General features: G+C 54.3%; 4 protein-coding genes across 4 annotated transcripts in view; 3 read left to right on the forward strand and 1 right to left on the reverse strand.

Annotated features, from left to right (window-relative positions):
* ENH_00032990 (hypothetical protein) overlaps window positions 1–1668 on the forward strand; it is a gene marked incomplete at both ends in the record, with an annotated part of 1888 nt that extends 220 nt beyond the window's left edge. Inside the window, one exon of the mRNA XM_013584983.1 lies at window positions 589–1668. Within this exon, the coding sequence (XP_013440437.1) occupies window positions 589–1668 (1080 nt within the window). The remainder of the gene's footprint in view (window positions 1–588) is intronic.
* Window positions 1669–6473: 4805 nt separating this feature from the next.
* ENH_00033000 (cysteine desulfurase, putative) lies at window positions 6474–11302 on the reverse strand (the record flags this gene model as incomplete). The annotated part of the gene is made up of 12 exons (XM_013584984.1): window positions 6474–6574; window positions 6954–7077; window positions 7333–7463; window positions 7617–7902; window positions 8122–8234; window positions 8986–9100; window positions 9392–9486; window positions 9677–9770; window positions 10251–10375; window positions 10579–10713; window positions 10894–10983; window positions 11254–11302. The coding sequence occupies 12 exons, from the start codon at window positions 11300–11302 to the stop codon at window positions 6474–6476; spliced, it is 1458 nt and encodes a 485-aa protein (XP_013440438.1).
* Window positions 11303–12594: 1292 nt separating this feature from the next.
* Window positions 12595–15209, forward strand: ENH_00033010 (hypothetical protein, conserved; the record flags this gene model as incomplete). The annotated part of the gene is made up of 2 exons (XM_013584985.1): window positions 12595–12996; window positions 13194–15209. The coding sequence occupies 2 exons, from the start codon at window positions 12595–12597 to the stop codon at window positions 15207–15209; spliced, it is 2418 nt and encodes an 805-aa protein (XP_013440439.1).
* Window positions 15210–19496: 4287 nt separating this feature from the next.
* On the forward strand, window positions 19497–21379 carry ENH_00033020 (hypothetical protein, conserved; the record flags this gene model as incomplete). The annotated part of the gene is made up of 2 exons (XM_013584986.1): window positions 19497–21241; window positions 21307–21379. The coding sequence occupies 2 exons, from the start codon at window positions 19497–19499 to the stop codon at window positions 21377–21379; spliced, it is 1818 nt and encodes a 605-aa protein (XP_013440440.1).
* Window positions 21380–21602: the final 223 nt, after the last annotated feature.

The raw sequence follows: 21602 nt of genomic DNA on the forward strand, positions 1-21602 counted from the left end.
AACACACGAAAAAGCATTACGCTCGCATTCTTTCCGGGTGGCCTTATGCCCCATGTGTGCTAATTTCGTGTTTGCACGTTACTCTTTCATTTGTTCATCAGATCTGTCGGAATAGTGCTCGAAATTCCAGTTGTTCCGTCTCAGTCTTGCGTCGTACCTCTTATTGGCTTCAGTGATCACGAAGCTGTCTCGGCGTTTTGTTGGCAGCCTGCATAGGTGTCATAGATGCTTCTTTTGACGAGTCATTCGTGCTTAGCACTGTTTTCCTTTTCTTGCTTTGTTCCGTCTTGTGTCCCCTGTATTCCCTGCCTTCTGTTGGCTTTCCCGATGTTTTCGTGCATGCCCATCACTTGCGTGGGCGCCAGGCACTGCATGCTTTCTGTGTAGCCAGCTGTGGTGCACCTTTCTTGGCGTATTTGTACCTGGCATGTCGTAGAAACACGCTTGAATTGAGTACGCTTTGTACATGCTTGCTTATGCACGTGCTCTTAATACTTGATGCTGGTCACGGATACGTGCACATGTATGTAGTGTATTTATGGGGTCTTCTCTTTCTGTCTTCTTTGTCTCTGTGTAGTGTTGGTGCAGCCGACAGTCCGCAAGAAACGCACGGGCTTTTTCAACCCGAGTGACGGCGTGGCGGAGCTAAGCGACGACGGCCGTCTGCAGGTGGAGCTGTTGCACGAACTGTTCACACGATTTGTAAAGCAAACGAAGGACTTGCCTGCAGAGCAGCGGCGGCAGGCTTGCGTGGACGTATTCCTGACCTCTACCCTTCAGTCAGGAGTTGAGACGTGTCTTGAGGTTTTCACGGGGATCCTGGAGCCTCTTTCTTGCCATGGAGGAACCACCTCCAGCCCTTTGGCCTCGTCTCATGCAGACGGCTACCTTTGCTCCAGTGTCCGCTTCGTGACGATTCCCCATCTTCGCGAGGTTGTTGAGACGGCCGGAGACATAGGCGAGTCCCTGCCTGTTGTCTTGAAGAAAACTAAAAACCTTCGGGTGCAGAACGGATTTCAGAGAGATGTGTTCGATTGTATCGTGGCAAATTACGGAATGTGGTGGAAGAAGCAGCAGCTGGGGGCTCTAGGAACCCCAAGGCCCCACGGATTTCCAGGGAGCCCTCGCCCATCAGGCTCACTCGACGTTGCTGCAGACACTGGGTTTCCCGGAGGCCGCTCAGTTGGGGGCCCTGTGGAGGCGCAGTTGGCAGCCCTGGAAGCTGCCGTTGGGGGCAAAAGCGTGGACACGGCAGCGCTGAAGTTTATGGAAGATTTGGATCGTCTGTCTTACCCCAAGGGGTTCCAGTGCTCGCGACGGCTCGACAATCTGGTGCGTACATTTTCGTTCCTGAAAGAGTCAGCGCGGCAGGAGCCCTCTGTGCAGCGGGCAGTGTGGGCTATGCCAGAGGAAATGGAGAGTGACTACGTAGAGTCCGACGGAAGCGTGTTGCGCAGAGGCCTCTCGCTGCTGCGTTCACTGTGTGCTGTCCAAACGGCCTCCCGTTTCCTGCTCACGTCTCACCCTAAATTTGTAGAAAGGCTCACAGGCCAGCCTATGGACAACGGAGAGCTCATGGCCTTCACCTTGGATTGTTCTGCGCTGTCAAAGAGCCTCCAAGAGGCAGGTTTCATTCCTTGGGAGGAAAATATGCAGCACAAAGCCTAATGCGTGCACATACACGCATCCTTACGGAGCCCATATGCATATAACGGTGACTGCATGCACCAACGGAAGCAGCTCGGGAAGCCCTCAGCGAGGAACCAGCCAACAGAACAAGCGCTAGGACACCTTTGAGGGAGTAGCCAGGCCATTTGCGGGCCACAAGCTGTTCTGTGGGGTGGAATATGAGTTTGTAGAAGAAATGCGGGGCTTCCAGAGGGCCTTCAGTTTCCAGAGCAGACGCGCAGAGCCGAGGCGGTTGCTGAAGAGGCCGTAGCAACTGAGGGTGGCGCCTTGGGGCAGCAGCCTGAGCTACGGTGGCTGCACGCAATCCGAGGCACTGCTGGGTAGTACTGCGTGTTTGTTTGGGCCTTGTAATGGCTGACTAGCCAAGAGGCCTCTTCAAATGGGGCTTGGAAGTCGCTGGGTTAGAGCCAACGTGCCTAACTGAGGCGTACGTACAAATGGTAGACCTCCGCCTGTGAAAGTGCAGGAGTTGTGATGTCTGCGTCTGTGTGTGGACCTGTTTTTTCACAATGCATGCTGTCTTCCCGTGTATGTGCCTGTCATCTGCCTTCTTGGGTGTTTGTTGGATTTTATGCCCATTCTGATTGTGCGTTGCCTATGTGTTTCGGCTAAGTGTTTCCTATTGTTTCAATTCGTACGCAGTCAGGCAACAACCCCCGAAGGCGCAGCCGTGTGGGTTCCATATGGCTGTCTCCTATATGTTACATCATTCGAGGCTCCCCATAAGCTGCCTGAAACGGGAACCGAGGTGTTTATGGACCGGCGAAACCAATTTGTAAATGGACGACATCGTTTTGTTTAGTAGCCGTTGAACAGAGTACCTCATTGCACTGACTTGTCAGACTATCATGTATTGTCAAGGGCAAGTTGAGCCAAGCAGGCAAGAAGCTTAGCGCAGCGCTTTTGTTTCTTAATTTTTGGAGGCTATGCGGAAGTTCGCATAGCCGCACGCTCGCCTGCACTGCGCAAAGCGCGTACTCTCAGAAATTGAAGTGTTTATGAGGCGTGCAGGAGGCTGCGTGCACATAGCTGGAACTCACTAGATATACATAGCTGGAACTCACTGGATGTGGCAGCACTCTCAATAGGACATGACACAGGATCCTCTCCCCTTACGGTCGCTAGCTACTGCAGGCTAAGAAGATAGTAGTATGCGCATGATACTTGTTGCCTGCGCTGCAGTGGCAGTGTTGCTAGAGGCCGCTGCTGCTGGTGAAACGTGGCCGCAGCTAACCAGCCGAACTGCACACAACATGCCAGGCCAGGTCAACAGCTTGCAGAGCCTTTCACAGCGCTAGGTGCAGCGCGGGCACTGGTAGGGGGGTTGTTAGGGTAGGCCAGGTACGCCCAACGGTATTGTATGGACAGCGTCGGGTGTCAAGATTGTATGACAAGCGCAGGTGTTGCCCCACTCCCCTAAGCAGCAAACTATAATGGCTCCTGACTCAGGTTGGGCTTTTACTTTATAGTAAAGTCTAGCAGTGCTCTTAATCCGGTTAGAATGAACGGGTCCTAATTTGCGGACATGAATCTCGCCGCTGAGGGCCTCTTCAGCTGCTCGTTTGGTCCCTTGAGCAACTGGCCCAGTTACAAGTTTTTCATTGGCATTGTATCCCCTCCATCGAATAGCAAAAATGCCCGCTTCTTTAGTAGACGTGGCGCGCAGTACTACAATGCAGCCGGAGAAATGGCCTTCCGTATTATACAATCCGGTGCGTGCAGATAAATTTCATAGATAAATCAGGATCACACGAAGGATATTAAACATCCTGCGATCAGGGCCAGTGTGCTCTGCAGTTGGCTCAAAAGCTGAGGCTGTCAAGACGCTTAGCTCGCTACAGTAGGTCTCCAAAAGACCACACGCCAATCAGTACTACCACGCACTACCATTTGTGCGCATTTGGTGTGCTTTGTACTATGAGAGTTGGACTGCATGCGCGTCACCGCAGTTGCTGTCTTATTGAGAAGGTCCGTCTCAGTATCCACTGCCTGACAAATTGAACCACTTGAGACCTCTCTTGTCCTTGCCATCCTTCTTGCACCATTGCCATTCCACTCAAAGGCAGTGCAACCACGCTGTGACCGTGCGTTGACGGCAGCGTTTGGCTGTGCTAGCCATCCATAACTGCACTTGGCTTTCTGTTCACAGTGCCAATCTCTACCAAAACATCGGTGTACTTCAGTGTCGACTGCGGCAAGAAGTTTTAAGGACGGGCTGGGCTGGAGCTCTATAAAGTTCTTCTCGTTCTTCTCGCTTTTCGTGCATGGGAGCAAGCCGGTTGCGAAATGGAAGAGAAACACTTTAGAACTGTGTCTAGTGCTTGCAAGACATAACTCCGCAATTTTGGCCCCAAATTTCGCCGGGGGTGATTGAATTGGGAGCATTCCTGCGGGCCTAGCCACAAAGTAGTACGACTAAGTTGGTTGCTACCGCTACTGCTGCTGCCGTCACACTGTGGGGTCTTTATGCCTGTGCCCTAAACAGCAGCCAAGAGACGGGCCAAGGTAAAGCCACGCGCAGCTGCAAGGCTGTGCGGCAGCCAGAGCTCCGAGTTAAGTGCGCCGACCGTACAGCATCATGGACCACACATTTGCGCACACTGGCCGCTTTCGAAATGAGAAAAGAAGCAACGCTCATGGCTCTTAGTTGAATCTAGTAGCAGACGCAGCTAGTGTTCCGGCAGAGGGTTCGTAACCAACACATATTGTGATGACCAACAGTACGTCTTAAGCCATGCTGCAAAATATTTGATAGCCACACTGATGTGCCAAAGTGAAGTGAAGATTTATTTCGAGGGGCGCATTATTTTAACGATTTCATGGCCGGGCTTCATGCCTTTACAGACCAACACTCTCTAGGCCTGCGTGCTCAGAAGTACAAAGATATCTTTGCTACTCTGGCTCACACTTTTATCCTGTATGTGAGGCCGAGCAGCGTGATAACTGTCATGAATGCGTGCTCAGCGCGAGTTCGTAACCAACACATATTGTGATGACCAACAGTACGTCTTAAGCCATGCTGCAAAATATTTGATAGCCACACTGATGTGCCAAAGTGAAGTGAAGATTTATTTCGAGGGGCGCATTATTTTAACGATTTCATGGCCGGGCTTCATGCCTTTACAGACCAACACTCTCTAGGCCTGCGTGCTCAGAAGTACAAAGATATCTTTGCTACTCTGGCTCACACTTTTATCCTGTATGTGAGGCCGAGCAGCGTGATAACTGTCATGAATGCGTGCTCAGCGCGACCTCAACCAGCACGTGACCTTTACATGAAGGTCAGGCGAAACTGTGCCCGCTATTAATCGCACAAGAAAGCCATCCAGTTTGAGGCTGCTTCAAAAGCAGTGATACGGCTGGAAGTTTGAACCTTTTTGGGACTCCTTTCTTGGTGGAGCCTGACTCCATATACAGTACTGTTTGTTCTCACATCCACGGCCGGCCAAGATCCCACTAACTGACTGAACAACTGGCACAGCAATCTTCATTTGAGCTAGCTTTTCTACGGGCGCGCTAGGATGTTTAGTGCTCTTCCTCGATTTCTTCTTCCAAAGCCTCTGGTCACCGTATACCAATCCTTTGGCTTTCATTACCCTGATTGGTGGAACAGAACTGAGATTTGTTCAATTGCCTTTCCAGATAGCTCATTACCTCAACCGCGGGAGTCGACGAAAAGGGCACGAAACCCGAAAGGGAGTCTGGAGGATAATTATGCTGCAACGTAGCAGTAGGAAGCAGGAAATTCATCCTCTCTCATGCTTCCTAACGAGCATAGAAATGCCTCATTTCAGAGAGCAGATGTAGTCCCCCACAGGTCAACTGCATCGGCCAGTGAGTTGCTTGCACGAACTAAGCATACGCTTGCTCACACATTACATAAAGCTTTTTCTCAATAATATGAATATAATATTGTCCACAGTTCTACATCTGTCATTTCACGTAGTTCGAAGTAGTGTTCTTAGCAGACGCCCACAGAGGTAGCTTTAGTAACTCTCTCCCCCTACAGCGAATTGCCTTCTTTTACGAGGCACTACTAAACAGTTTTCTCAATCATATTTTGACGGAAATGCGAGGATGGGATACCTGACTAAACCAACATTTATTGAAGCTACGTTTTGAGAGCATAGTTGACTTTCGTACGAACTAAGCGTGTCTTCTCTGGAGCCTTGGAGACTCTATACACGTTGAAGCTTTCCGTTCGCTTTCCCCATCATTCCGACTGAAAGCCATACATAAAGATGTACCATATAGTATTCACTTGATTCAAAATAAAAGTGGGCTGATTTTGCCAACATTCACATTAGGCTGTTTTTGCAGCTCTCTCGAGATAAGAGAAGCATGCAAACTGGGGACAAAACGAGCCCAACGAACTCTCTATGAGTAGTTGCTTGCGTGTGTGCAACGCCACATGCGTTTGTGCATGCATGAACAGCTGCACAGCGCTGCATGCGTCTAAAGCCGGCCCGTGCTAACATATTGAAGAAGTGAGGGACAGGCGATGTTCGCACTGTTGGAAACAGCCAACGGCTTAAAATGAAGACAGGACGTCTCACAATATGAGCGTGGCTGTGTGCGTTTGTGTCTATTTCACATATGAAAGTCTATGCAAAGCTACACAAAGGACAGCCTGAGCCAAAGAGAAGCCCAGTGGGACGGGGGACCCAACGCTGGCAGCAAGATATGCGCACTGAGAACTGGCTTATGCTGCCCTCCAACAAGAAAAAGGAGCTGCTTCTGCAGTCGTCTGTGGAGTAACGAAGGCATGCAGCATCCCCCAAGTTCTAATTCGGGACCCCTTCGCGTTGCAGCAGCTGATGAGACACCAACAGTTTGACAACTCTACGAGCAGCATCAGCAGCCTCGAAAGGAGAGGTCCACCGGCCTGTACAGAAAAAGGGATCCCACGCAAACAGCAAATAGATTCTGGCTAAAAGGCAAATGCAGCAAATAAATTTTGGTTCATCGCAACTTCCCAAGACTAACCAGCTCGAAACAATCTGCATCCCAAAAATGGCACTGTGGAGCAGGAAAGCGCTTTCCACTTGCAGACGACGTACTGCTCTTCCCCCAAAACTAAACTAGCAGTGCTTTTCTGCTGGAGCTTCTGGCTCCATCCTGTGTCTCTCCGATTCAGTAGAAATGAAGCATGCTGACGCCAGAATTGAATTTAATACCACTCTAAAGAAGACTAGTGCTACACGAATAATGTACAAACATGTGCCTTTGTATCGCTTTCCGCGACCTCTTGCCTCTTTACTCACCCACACTTATGCGCAGAGAGCCCACTGCCCACTCGTCGGGATGGCCCATAGCCAACAAAGTCCCTGACGCCGTCTTGCACTGGTGGCAGCTCACCCCAGCCGAGACAAACAGCCGTTCTTCTTCCTGCAGAAGTGCATGCAAAAGTGCATGCAAAAGTGCATGCAGTTGCAGTCATGCGTCACCAAGATATGCTGTGGCGGCTCACGCCAGCAACCAAACACACATTCTCAGAGAAGGCAGAAAATCAGGGCGGCCCAGACTGAGGCATGCATGCGCGCGTGGAGGCAAAAGCTTATTTTTTGCATGCACGGATGTATGGATTCAACGGAACAGCCATTCGGAGCTTTGCACTGAGCAAAGCTCTTGGGTGACTCTCACAGCAAGAGCATTTGCTATTTCAAAGCCACTCGCGCCCCAAATCGATAGGTGAATAGTTCCGGGCAGCCACTGCTGCTGCACTTGTGCGTCGGCTGCCCCAAGAGGGCCATTGAAACGCACAGCAGCAGCAACTGCAGCAACCGCACAGAAGCAGAACACGTCCACGGCCTTCAAAACTACACGCGAAGTAACCGACTCACAGAGTACTGTGTCCCGCACATTCGCTCCCCTCCTCTAGTGGCCTTGTGACGCATCTAGTTAAAGTAGATGCAGCTGAAACTCACGTAGTTGCCTGCTGCTTTTTGTGTCCTGCTCCAAAGCCGCCCAAAAAGCCTCTACGAATACTTTGGCGGTGAAGGCAAGCTTGCTCGGGTGGGGAGGATGGGCCGCGAGGGCCCCTGCTTCCTTGGCTTGGTTTGCTTCTGAACTGTCCAGCTCATTGCTGGACGCTGCTGCAGCAGCGGCAGCTATTTGCTGCTGTGTGCAGGGCCACTCAGGTGCCGCCCAGCTCTGCTGCACCAACTCAAGGGCCTTGGCGAGGCCCACAATGTAGGCCACGTTCTCTGTCCCCTTAACACATGCAAACAAGCCTAGGAACCTAAACGTTGTGCCCGCAAATAGACCACTGGTCACCTCAAGGCTCATTAAGGCAGAAACAGTGTGTGGGGGCTCATGTCAGCGCTAGCCCCTGCAGTAACTTAAAGCGTGCATCTTAAGACAAGCCTAACGCCATAATTCCTTTGAGCTAATGTGTAGGCACTAAGCCTCCAGACTGGGAATGCTGCTCACCCCCCTAAGGCCGCTTTCTTGGCCCCCACCAAGAACCAAGGGGGGCAGATTTATGCCTTCCCGAATGTAAAGAGCCCCAACTCCCTTCGGTGCGTAGACTTTGTGGCCCGCAACTGAAAAGCACCGCCGAAAGGCGCAAAATACCCACACATTTAATACTGGATATTGTGAGTGTAGCCAACGAGAGCACAAACGCTGTGAAAAGTATGCTTTGTTTTGTGAAACAAAGTACATATTTCGGAACAAAAGTAAGACTGGGATTCAAACAGTGCAAGGCAGAGCTACAACAACTGGAAATAAAGTGAGTGCTAGGCACAAAAGCTGAAGGAGAAGAGTGATTCAGAAGTAAAAGAAAGAAGACATAATGATTAAAAGCGTGCAATGCACGAATTCTCCACCCCACGACATCAGGTAAGGCCAGGCTTTACATGCGCAGGGCTGCGAAAACAAGGATGCAGAAGGCCTGAAGGCCAGATGCCAACAGGTACAAAGGCAAGTACACAAAACAGCGAACCGCAAGGAAACACAAGGGGACAATGAAATAGAAAAGAGCACTTCAAACGGCAAAAAAAACAGAAAGACACAAGCAAAACGGGAGGCAAACTGTGAGGTTAGAGACCTAATGCATGAGCATAAGAAGGCTGCCTTCGGTCTGCTTGCATGCGTGTTTACTGGGAGTAGCAAACAGCGGTGTCAGCTGCTAGCATAGTCGAGAGCGGCCAGACGGATACGGTACTTTCAAGCCGCTGTTACTGCTGGTGAAGCTGCTGCCACTGCTGCTACAGCTGCAGCAGCAGCAGCTGCTGCTGCTGCTGCGTTGTGGTTGTCCCTGCATTCGTTTGGTATACTGGTGCTGTACCTCACCTGTTAAGAGGTCCACACCTAGGGAAACGGGCTGTACAGCCACCTTGCCCATGGCCTGCGACGCGTCTGCGTGGATGAGAGCATCTGGGCAAATCCGGCGGGCCACTGACACCACCTGCAAAGGGCACCGCAGAGCAGCAGCAACGACAGAAGCAACAGCAAAGTCAACCCAAAGTATAATGCACACACTTGCCTTCGAAGAACAGAAAAAGAGGTTACGAAACCCCAAACAGTCCTCGGCTGGTGCCTTCTTTTGCTTGACGGAAAACAGGTCACAATGTGTCGCTGCAAGTGCCCATTCATGCAAGTACACAAACATTCATGAGAATAAGCAAACAAACACTTAAAGATATAAGTACACATCTGCAGATAAATACAGTATAGGCATTTGCTCGCGGCTGCATACCTCTCGTATCGGCTGCACCACTCCAACCTCGCCGTTTGCAAGAGGGATGCTAATGAGAATTGTCTGTACACATAAAGCCACCACGATTAGAGGCCCTGCAACAGCCCCTCCCACAAAGAGCGTCTGAGGCCCCGCACGCCACACAATAGCTGCAGTGCAGCAGCAGCAAACGAGAAGCAGCTGAGCAGCAGCAGCAAACGAACCAGCGCTTGCACCAAAAGAAGCAGCAGCAGCAAAAAGAGGCGGTAGCAGCAGCACATGACTGTAACTGGATGCGCGACCCACGCACATCAGCGGTAAGAAGAGCCTCAAAGGCCCCAAGGTCTATGAGGCCAGAAGAGAGAACTGGACACAGAATCAGCTCGAAGCCCTCTTCATCCTGCAGCGCAGCAGTTCGTAGCAGAATAAAACAGCGTTCGTCCAGCTGCACGGCAGCCCTCTAGTGCCGAATACGAGCCTGCTGCTGCTGCTGCTGCTGCTGCTGGCCTTGGCTCGCGAAGCCAGAGAGCTCTACTAGGGGACCCCAACTAAACAGTAGGGGCTGAATCTGGGGGACATCAACTGGACAAGGGCCTCCCTTGGGGGCCCCTGGGGCCCACTGTGCGAAGGCCCTAGCCGGGGCCAAGTGGAATGGCATGATCCGAATAGCTAATAGGCTACAGGGGCCCTTTGGGGGGCCCCTTAGGGCCCCCTCTAAACTACGGCTTAGAAGCAATACTGGCGGAGAGAGGCAAGGAAAGGCTAGGGAACCCAAGGGCAGCTTAGGGGCCCCTCTGAGGGGCCCCAAGCTGGCCCTAGGGTGTTCAAAATGCCCTTAAAATAGAATAAAATGAAAGGAAGGGAAGAACAAAGTACTGACGCGGAGGTACTCGCAGACGCGCAAGACTGCAGGGTGCTCCATAGCACAGGTCACTATGCGGCCGGGAGAGGGCCCCTTGAGCCTCTTAAGTTTGGCCCCTGACTTCAGTGCCCAGTTAATGCTTTCTGCACCATTAAGTCATAAAAAGCCAGCAGCACAGCAGCATTTTTAAAAGGCTGCATAAAAGCCGGGGCCCCCGCTGCACCGCGGACGCCCAGCTACGTTCCCGGGCCAACCACGGTGCTGCTCCGGGGGCCCCCGCTGCTGCAGCGCATGCAGGGGAAAGTCCTGGCGCTCTGGTGGGCCCCACGGGCCAACCAAGTCTCACCTGTGGCGCCGCTGGTGAAGGTAATGCTGCAGGGAGGGGCCCCCAGGGCGGCCGCGGCGGCCTCGCGGGCCGCCCTGAGGGCTCCCGCGGCGTCAACGCCCACAGCGTGCTTGCTGGAGGGGTTTCCAAAGCGCTCTGCAGCAGCAAACGCCTAAAGTAACATGCACTAGGTTGCTGCAGGGGTCACTTTGCCCTTCGCCAGCGGCGGGGCTCAGCAGGCTACGTACTACACACAGGCTGGTAAAGCCTTGCATGCACAAGACTCTCAGTCACTATTATATCCCAGCCGTGGGCAGCTGCTGCCGGGGGCCCTACCCTGTAAAAACGGGCTCAAGGCAGCAAAGACTGCCGGGTCAACGGGAGTAGTTGCGTTGTAGTCGAGGTAGAGGCCATCAGCCCCGTGCCCTGGAGGCGCCATTGGGCAGCAAATACTAGCGGGAAAGCTGCGAATGCGAAGGACGCGGCTGGGCTCTCAGCAGCGGCTGGCAACAAATCGAAAAAGGCTGCAGAAGGCGCCTGCCGATTCACAAGGAGTAGTTGCAGCTATTTGGGCCGCTTTAGGAAGACTAAAGTGCAGCTAAACTCTTTAAACGGAATAAAAATAATACTTTAATTGTGTGAATGGCTGTGGGCCTCAGTCCCTCCCACCGCGGCTTCCAATCAGGCCCCCCTCACCGGGCTGTAGCCAACGGGCGTATCGCAAGCCTTCCTCATATATACGCATTGCTCACACCGCCGTTTCGTGTTTATATGAACTATATCTCTTTGCAAAATGAAGCATTCGCAATTGATGAGAAAACGAGCAGCGCAGAGCGTCCGCTAGACAGGCTGGGGTGGTGTTGGGTAGGTAGCGTAGGCGGCCCCGCGGCGATGACTGCCCCGGTGGTTTGGAGGGTTACAAGCCACAGTTTCGGCTCATTTTTCGCGTATTCAAGTGGTAGTGTGTTTGCTAATGTAATGAGGGTTGTGTGGCTTCTTGTGGAGCCCGCAAAGTAGCTGCTGTTGCCGGCAGAGAGCTGCACATCTGGCCGCCTCGCCGTCCATGCTTGCAGTGACCGGAGGACCACTGCAGGCTGTTCAAGGTGTACTTTTTGGCGCTTTGGAAGTCCATAAAGAGCCCTTCCTTTCGTTTTTAAACTTGTCTAGATTGAGGTGCCTCGTATTTGCCCTCTTCTGCAGAACTGCGTGTGCGTTTCCACAGCCGTCCACCTCTGCCGCGGGAGGGAGGTAGGCTCTGAGCTGCTGGCGCTCTGCTGCAGCGGCCCGCAGCGGCTCTCCGTGGCTCTTTGAACTGCAGCTCTCTCCCTTTGCTCTAAGCTTAATTGGAGGGGCTTTAAAGTCACAGAAGAAAGCACATCCCCCAGCAAAGAGCGCTACCAAGCTGCACCCTCCACACCCAGCTGATCCCGCCAGGGCCGCGGCGTGGGAGCAGTGACAGCACGCAGCTGCAGCCGTGAGGGCCATCTTCTCGTTCTCTTTTTCTTTTCTCCTTCACTGTTGACCGAAATTCACCAACACAACGGAGTATCAACGGGGCCTGCGTCGGAGCGGGGGCTCGCCGTCCCCAGTTCAGGGTCACCGCCAGCTCACCAGGTTCGGCTGCACAGTAGGGTTCCGTTGACTGCTCCTCAGCTTGCAGTCCCCGGGAAGTGCAGCTGCCCCGAAAAGAGGGGCTTTTTTGCAGCCCCGCGGAGCCAGCCCTTCCTTCGCCGCCTGGGGGCAGCTCCAGAGGCTCAGGGCTCAGGGTTTGAAGTCCTGAGTCCGCGTGCCAGCAGCTTCTTGACTGGTTGCAGAGTCTGCGGCAGTGCTGGGGGGGTCTTGGCATGATATCAGGTCTTGCTGCGCTGCAGCACACTCTTTGCTGCGGAGGCCCGGCGGGCCGAGTGCCCACGCGGCGAGAGAGCGAGAGTTGAAGTTAGCCAAATCGACCTAAGAAAACACAGTCGGGCTCACGTGCCCCTCCCCTCTCAAATTTGACTGCGCAGCGGCCAAAGCCGCAGCAAAAGGCTCGGGGGGATGACGGGGAAGCCCGGGGCGCGGGAGGCTGGTGGCAAGCCCGTGGGGGAGAGGCTGTCTTCGAGGGTTTTCAGCTCTCGCGACTCTGCGCGTAAAGAAGATCAGGAAAGCTGTTCTTGCGGGGCCACTACGACTGCCGAGAGCCCCGCAGACGCCCCTGGGGAGTTTGCTGCTGCTGCTGCTGCTGCTGCTGCTGGCACCTGCGCAGCCCTCGCAGCTGATCGCTGGGCCGAAGCTCTCAGCATTGCCATTCCCTCGGGGGTCTGCGACCCCGCGCAGCCAGAAGGCCCCAGCGGGAAGGATCCAGCGAAGTCTTGCTGCTGCAGCGCAGCTGCAGCTTCTGCTCCAAACTGCAGCAGCCAGAGCTCGCTGGAGGCCGCCAAGCCGCTGGAGTCTCAGCCGGTAAGCTTGCAGACAGCACAGCAGCGCGACAGTGAGGCTTTTCTTGCTTCATTTCTTGCTTTTATATACATTTAAATTCAAAGACAATCTATATGCATGCAGAGATGCACCCAATGCATGGTCCATTGGTCATTCTAATCCAGTTTTCATGTCCTGAGGTCTTGGGAATTTCGCGGAAATGTGCTTTTTTGCCTCAGAGCGAGCCAGGCCCCAAGAGCATGGCCCAGAGAGCGGAAGCAAGCGCTGCAGCAGCAGCTGAAAATGGCTGCAGCACAGACTTAGCTGTTGCATGCTCATGCGAGGAGGCTTCCCAGGCAGCTGATGACCAGGGCTGTCGAGGAGCTGCAAGCGAAGGCAGAAGAGGCAGCACCCGAAGCGGCAACAGCCAGCAGTCGGAGGAGGAGCCCGCTGAGCCTCCATTTGCTGCTGCTGCTGCTCCGGAAGCTGCAGAGACAGAGGCCGCAGCAGACCCCGAGGCCCAAGGGGCCCCCGAGGAGCCGCGGGCCAGCCAAACTTCGGGGGGAGGGGCCCCCACCCCAGCCTGCGCTGCGCATGCAGCCCCAGAGGAGCCCGAGGCCCCTGGGGGCGTGGAGGCGGCTGAAGGCGCTGCTGCTGCACACGCAGCCACCCCCAGGACTCGAGACAAGCGGCGAATAAAGAGGCCCGCGCGCTATGAAGAGTGGGTGGCAGAAGTTTCGCATGCAGGAGAAGAAGACCCGAGTTCTCTTGGCAATGGTTCCCCGAAGCAGCTGCAGTCAAGGAAGGGGCGCAAGCCGTCAGTTCGAGCAGCAAACGAAACGCCCAAGCCCTCGAAAAGGAAAGACAGAACTCTCGAAGGAGCAGCAGCACTCGATCCCGATCCCTGTGGGGCCCGCGCAGCAGCAACAGCTGCTGCTGCCAGCGTGGGCTCCCGCAAGAGAAGACTCCTCAGTTGGCTGGACATGGGGGCTGTGCAGGCGGCCGTGGGCTTCGGGGTTTCCCAGCCCTCGCGCAGCAGCGACCGCGCAGTGGCCACGGGTCTGGCTGCTGCTGCTGCTGCAGCTTCTGCCCTTGCTGCTCCCCTCACGGCCCGCGCTGCAGCAGCAGCAGACAGAGCTGCAGACGAAGAAGCCCCTCCCTTAGACGGCATCCAGGCGGTCTTCAGCAAGGCCATGGAAATCCTTAAGGGGCCGCCTGCTGAGGAGCAGCAGCAGCAGCAGCAGCAGCGGCCGCCTGGGGCCAACTTGGCTCTCGAAAAACGCGAGCAGCAGCCTGTAGAAGAAGACAGAGCAAATGAGCCTCGCGGGAGAGCCCAAGGGGGTGCGGCCAGCCCCAGCGCATGCAGCGGGAGGCAGACTCCGCCAGCAGCAGCAGCAGCAGCAGCAGCAGCACGCAGTGCTGCTGCTCGGGATGGGCCCGGGCAGGGGCCACAGAGCGCTTCAGCCCCGTGGGCGGCGCTGACTACAGAGTTCGAGGAAGCTGCGGAGCAGACAGCGAAGGAAGCAGCAGCAAAAGCTGCGGCTGCTGCAGCAGCAGCAGGAAGGGGCCCCACCACGGAGCCGCGGCTCACAGAGCCAGATATTGTGCGCAGGTTCTTGCTGCAGCACGGCAGAAAGCCCCCGCAGCCAGCCATGCGGGCACCCCCACAAAGGGCAGATCAGCAGCTGCAAATGATTCAAGAGCAGCTGCTGGAGCAGCACCGCCAGCAGTGCGCTCGAGGAACTATAAGAAGCCAGAGCCGCGCCCGCGCAGCAAATTTGCAGCGGCAGGTGCATTCGTTGCAGGGGCTGTCCGACGACAGTTTGCTGCGGCAGCTCCACCTGGCTCGGGAGCAGCTGCAAAGGCGGCAGCAGAACGAGCTGCAGCAGCTTCAGGAAGACATTGAAAGGCACCTGCTGGCCTCGGCTATCAAGGAGGAGCAGCAAAGAGCAGACAGTGGACGCGAGCCTGCAGCAGCAAACCTGCAACAGCTGCAACAGCACCTACAGCAGCAACTGCAGCAGCAGCTGCGGACCACAAGTGCGCCGCAGCAGCAGCAACGCGTACATGGCCACCAGGACGTGCTCTTTGAGCAGCTACGGCAACTCGCGCTGCTCGAAAACATTGAAGCACTTTTGACTCCGCACAGATCCTCTTCCGAAGGCCGCAACAGAGCGGACAAAGCTGAGGAAGTCTTGCCTCCGCCCTTGTCAGCAACTCAGACCAAAAGTGAAAACGACCAAGCTGGAAGATAGTTGAATTGGCTGTTTCCTCGCCGTCTGGGGATTCCAGCGGGGCTCCAAGGCAGCTCTTTGGAGGCGGAAAATACCCGTCACGGAGGGATGTAGGGTAGCAGTCAAGAGTTACAATCGCATGTGTGTGTTAAGGCGCTGTGAAACGGCGCAGGGGAGGGGCCGGCGCGTGTTTCTTTCTTTTCTCCGGAAGGCTAATCTACTTTTAAAAGGGAAAACTGGGTTGCAAGGACAAAGCACTGTCATTTAGCTCTCCACAGATGCTCACAGATGCTCACAGACACTCGCGGAGCAGCTCACTGAGCAGCTCGTAGCCAACGACGGTGTACACGTAGATGTGCTTTTTGCTGCTTTTTAGCACTTCTTTCGACTTGCTGCTTGGCTAGGAATTGTGAAAGAATCAGCAGAATATGTACGAGAACAGCAAACTCCACTTTCATATTCGGTCTGTATACAGTGGGGGGAAGGGCGCAGCTGCCTGCGGGGCCCCCGCGACAGAGAAGAATGCAGCTTTCACCCGACCCTCAATGCATGCTTTTCTGTAAACAAGATCGTGTGAGACAGCTCTGCCAAAGTATGAAGCTGAAACAGGGTTTGGTGTCAGGAGTTTGCACACCTTCTTGCCCGAAACAGAGCCGAGCCGTTTTCAGGTGGGAATGCCTTCGGTGTTCAAGCTTGCAATGTAGATCGCATGCATAGGCAGCTGCTTTCTGGCGGGTCCCGGGGTGCATGCGGGCTCTGGGGGTGGATGTTGGGGCTGGAGTTGCCTACTGCCTACTGCAGTTTAAAGTTTCAAGCTGTGGCAGCAGTTTCAAGCTGTGGCAGCTTCACAAAGCAAGTGGGGTCTCACGCGTTGCAGCATTTTAGCCTCCCGAGGCAGACTAACGCCTAGAGTCTACTGTGGGGGCCTTAGGCTGCTTCTAGAGGGAGTGATGAGTTGCCTATTGTCTGCGTAGGCCCGTCACCAGCCACCAACAATTTTATGATTTTCAGTTACCCCCCAAATACCCTTTAACAGTACAAGATGGACATGTGTCAGGTTTTATGAGCAACTGACAAAGGAAGAACCCAACTTGGCTGACCAGCTTTCCATCTGATGCAACAGCTGCTGCTGATACAGCATAGTTACTACTGACACAGAAGATGCACAGAGAGGAAATGGCCCTTTGAAGGTCTCTGTCAATAGCCATTGGGGTCTTGGATTTTAGCAGCTGATTAGGGGATTAGTTAAGTCCATGGGTGGAAACTTTTATTTATTGGCTGAGTTGCAAAGTAGGGTGCACTGAGGACGCCCCAGAATATCAACTGTTCAAGATTCTGCTGCCTCCACCAAGGCAAAACCTCCGACACTGTGCACAAAGACCGAGAGACCTTCCTAGTTTTGTTTGCTCCAGTCATTTCAGAGCTGCCTGAGAAAGAAAGCAAGAAAAGAAAAGTTGAATTAAGCTCTTATAGTGCCAGCAGCATATTAGCGGCTGGGCTTTCTAGTGGACTCCAGGCAGTTTTAAGAAAAAGCTCTGGCGCCTTGCAGCAAAGCGGCCGCTGCTGTTCTCCTTTAAAACTAAAAAGTCTTAAGCTTCTCGATTCCTTTTGCAGCCCTTAGACACTAGAACTCTAGCGCAGCTGTGAGCTTTATAAGGCCACCCGAAACCCCTGCTCTGTTAAGCTGTCAGCAAACATTTGGCAGCTGCTGCAGCATTTGGTGCGGCGAAGACGCAAGCAGCAGCTTTTCTTTTCTCAGATACAGTCTGCTGCAGCATTTGGTGCCGCTAAGATGCAAACAGCAACTTTTATTCCTTTTTCAGAGACAGTTTGAAGCAGGCAGGACTCCATGGAAGCCACGAAACTTTGCCTAACAGTCAACTGTCTCATATCAGACAGTTCGATTTCAGTTATCTTTTAAAACGTTCTGAAGAAACAGGGTTGAGGTTTTTCCGGGCATTTAGCTGCATGGAAAAGTTCAATTTCCTAATTGTACAGTCAAGTGCAGAGTTCCTGACTCAGGACTTTGACTCTGTTTTTCATTTGCAGAAAATGAAGACAAAAGCCCCAACAGAAAATTCTTTGGGTGCATGCATGCGCAAGTGCTGCTGCATGTGGCTTTCAATCTGACTTTTGCATTTGCCCAGAAAGACATAACGCGGGAACAAGTCCTTTGCTGCCACCTTTCTGAAAAAGAAAAAATTCAGAGGAAGCAACGGCTGCCAATAACTAAACTTAAATCCAATTCTTTTATTAGGTGCCTCCCTTTGGAGCATCTGAACTTGAAGCCCCAAAAGGAAGCATTTTGGGGCTTTTCTGGTCACCATGTGGGCCATTTTAAAAAGGACTTTTGCATTATGATGCCCCCTGTGGTGACCACTGGTCCACTTGCGAGTGGACCACCGCTGGAGCAGGCAAAGGGCTTTCCTGCAGTCTGCTGAAACAGAACAGACTGAAGATTCAAAAGAAGCAACGGCTGCCAACAGCTGAATTTAAATCTTTTTTATTTTTCATTGACTCAAAAGACAGCAGCAGAATTAGTTTTGATGATTCTGGCTGTTTAAGTAGAAGGCTGCGCTAAGTCTCACGGAGGCAATGAGCTGCTTGTTTAGCATGTAGCCTTAATGGGAAACTCTGCAGCAGCAAGAAGCTTCTTGCTGCTGCAAACAGCAGCGCCAAGTGCCAGATCTGGCAGCAGCAGCGCAGCAGCTTTCAGTTGCAGTCCGCAGGAGCTGAGGGAGGTGGCCGCAGAAGCAGCAGCAACAGCAGCAGCAGCAGCAGCAGCAGTCAGCTGCTGCTTCTGCCCGCAGTTGGCTCCTGTTCAGGTCAAAACTCCTACAACCGGCATCTCAGTGAAAGCTAAAGACTTCCAGAACTCTTTGAAGTGGAATTTAAATTCCCTGGTGCATGCAGCCAGAGTCTGGCTTAGTGCATGCAGCCATAGTCTGGCCCCAAAGCCCAACGCAGACTCTGCAAAGTGCTGCTGGGAGTTCGCCCGCAGCACAAAGCCCTAACTGTGTCTTTAAAAGGCTTCAGGCCTGGCCCTCTGGGGAAGCTCGGAAGCTGTAATTGCTGCAGGAAAGCTGAAGCCAGGAAAGCCCCCATAAGTGCCTCGGGAGGCTCTCTAACAGTTCTCCGAAGATAGCCAAAAACAGCAACAGATTTGCTTCTAAAATGTCAGAAAGGAATAGGTTAGAGCCTCCAGTTTGTAGGCAAAGTCTTGTGTGCGGAGCACTAGTCATTTTCAGCAGGGTCACTCGGAACCTCAAACCCTAAACCCTAAACCCTAAACCCTGAACGCTAAGCCTTTGGCCCTTTGTTTTGTTTTGGTACATGCGCAGACAAAACATATGCGGCCTTTAATTGCAACAATTGCACCTTTCATTCTATTAACTTTGGCAGCAGAGCCTTCCGGCTCGCAGTGAAGCAGTGAAGCAGTCTCAACTGCGCAGCCAAGGGACTATCTGCGTCAAACTCTCTAAGCCCTCAGCATCAAATATTGAAATTACTTCTTTTGAAGTCCTTAAAGTTTTAAAAAATAAATTATGGCCCCCGAACTTTAGCCCCTGGGCACGTCTCAGTCGCCAGGAGCTGCGACAGCGCCGGGCATAGCAAATGCAGCTCGGTGGATCCACGCAGCATCTCAAATGAGATCTATACAAACAATGATTCAAAATTATGATTATAAATAATATTTTAGTTAATAGGAACTTGGTCTTATGCTGCTCACGAAGCAGCAGTGGGCTGCCGGCTATCGCTGTGCCTTTCACTTGAGATCCAGCGGTTGTCGGCGGCTGCTGCCGCTGCTGCTGCTGCTACTGCTGTGTTTGCTGCTGCTACCAATTCCTGCGTGTCTTGCCTCCGCTTTTTATGCGGAGAAGCTGATTATTAGCAGTTTAAAAGTAGGCCAAAGCCAGGTTATCCCTTAGCGCTGCAGGCAGCAGCAGCAGTAGCAGCGGCTGCTGCTGCAGCACGTGCTGCTGCTGCTGCTGTACTATGCCACCTACACTAGCACCAGCTGCTCCCTGGCCTCCAGTTGCTCTTCGGAGCTAATTAGGCAGCAGAGAGTCTTGCTGCTGACGCAAAACTGGCAGCAGAGCTCCCCAAGCTGCAGCAGCAGCGTACCGGGGGTTCGTTCCAGGGGCCCCCGGAGGGCCCCCTGAAGCTTTAGGTGGCCAAAACGCCCACAAGCCTGGCTGCGCGCCTCAATAGCTGGGCGAAATACTCAGGCAGCATGCAGTAGCTTATCCAGCAGCAGCAGCAGCAGCGGCAGCAACAGCAAGGTGCCCCGGCTGGCAGCAGCAGCAGATGAGTGAGCGCCTGGGCAGCAGCAGCGCCTCAGCCGCTGCGGCTGTGGGGGCTTCTGAGGCCCCAGCGCACCCCTGCGCATTATCACCATCTGCAGCAGCAGCAGCAGCAGCGGGGGCGCCTGCTCCAGCAGCAGCAGCAGCTGCTGCTGCTGCTGCTGTACCCACTGGAGAAGCAGAAGAGGCCTGGCACTACATCCTCAGGGGCCCCCAAAGTGCCTTCTGTGTTGCAGTTTGCTGCAGGGGGCCCCCTGAGGTTCTTATACATGAGTATGAGCACCTGGGCTGCCCCTGGGGGATATCTCGGGGGTCCCCGGTGCCTCTGACTGCTGCTGCTGCTGCTGCTGCTGCTGCTGCTGCAGAAGCGGCTGCAGAGCCAGGGGGAGCAGCAGCAGCAACGCCAGCAGCAGCCGGATCAGTGGCAGCAGCAGCAACGGCAGCAGCAAATTGCCTCGAAGAAATTCGGGGACTCAGCAGGGCCCCCTACCTCTTTTCCTGGGCAGCAGATGGCTGCTGCTGCTGCTGCTGCTGCAGCCACAGTCCAGCCAAGGAAGCTTGCCTTGGAGCTGCTGCTAGCTTAGCACGGGCGCCCTCAGCAGCAGCTGCTGCTGCGCTGCTGCTGCTGGGGCCCACGTCTTCGCCGCTGGGGCCCCAAACGCGGCTGCTGCTCTTGAAGCTGCCGCAGCAGCAGCAGCAGCAGCAGCAGCAGCAGGTGGCACCAAAAGGCCGGGAGGCTGCGCAGATGACTCTGCTCCCTGTGCGCCTGCTAACAGGCCAACAGTGCAGCAGCAACAGTGCTGCAGCAGCCACTGCTCCAAGCCACGCCAGCAGCAGCAGCCGCTGCAGCAGCCACTGCAGCGGCAATGGCAGCAGCAGCAGCAGCAGCAGCAGCAGCAACCTTGCAGTTGTTGACGCGAAGGAATTTGTTGGATGGTCCGCTGTGGCGTGCGGAGGCCGTCGGGGGGAGTGGCCGGAGCTAGGTGCAGCAGCAGCAGCAACACCAGCAGCAGCAGCAGCAGCAGCAGCAGCAGGACCAGCAGCAGCAAGAGCTGCTGAGGCTCTTACAAACGGAAGCCCTTTTATACTTCTGTTTGGGGGCCAATGGAGGGACTCTTTGGGCCGCTGGTTTTTGAACACTGCTGCTTTGCTGCTGCTGCCAATACCCCCGAGTCAGTCACAGCGAACTGCAGCAGCAGCAGCAGCAGCAGCAGCAGCAGCAGCACCTGCTGCTGAGGCAGGCTGTGCTGGTGGTACCCTTGCTGCTACTGCAGGAGATCGGGAGGCGGAATCAGCAGCAGCAGCAGCAGCAGCAGCAACAGCAGCAGCAGCGGGGGATTGTAAGGACAGTTACGGTCAAGGCGAATGGACTTGGGTGGAGTTGAGCAGCAGCACAGGCAGCAAAGTGCTGCAGCGCTCTGCTGCTGCTGCTGCTGCTGTCCGCATCAGCAACACTGCAGAGCTGCTGCTGGTGAATGGCGGCAGCATCGTCGGGCAGCAGCAGCAGCAGCAGCAGCGCAGCAGCTCGAAGTTCAACCAAAACGTGCAGTGTGAGCTCACGGATTCAACTGTTGCTTTGCTGCTCTCCCCGAAGAGCGTCACTGACGCAGCAGCAGCAGCAGCAGCAACAGCAGCAACAGCAGCAGCAACAGCAGCAGCAACAACACAATCTGTGGGCTCACTGCCTCTCCTGGACATTCAGGAGCTGCAGGGGCTTATTGCTGGACCTTCACCCTGCGCGCGCATGGGGTAGGGTTGCTCTTCGCCTTTTGCTGCTGCTGCTGCTGCTGCAGCTGCTGCTGCTGCTGCTGCAGCTGCTGCTGCTGTTTTGTTTCCTCGATAAGGCTGCTATTTCCCGCGCCTGCGTATCGTAGCGGGGCTTTTTAGCTGAGGCTTCTAGCCAACGCACTGTCTTGCTGTCATTGCCATCCATCCATTTGCTGCTGCTGCTGCTGCTTGTGCTGCTGCTGCTGCTGCTGCTGCTGTGCAGACACTCCATGACTGCGCTGCGGCGCTGCGGCGGCGGCTTCAGCTTTTTCCTTTTTGGGGGAGTTGATGCAGAGGGCTGTGCCCTTACAGACCTTTGGGAACTCCGCCTTTGCCTAATCCC

This window comes from Eimeria necatrix, genomic scaffold (assembly GCF_000499385.1).
Source record: "Eimeria necatrix Houghton genomic scaffold, Enh_scaff240, whole genome shotgun sequence".
Taxonomy (NCBI): Eukaryota; Apicomplexa; class Conoidasida; order Eucoccidiorida; family Eimeriidae; genus Eimeria; species Eimeria necatrix.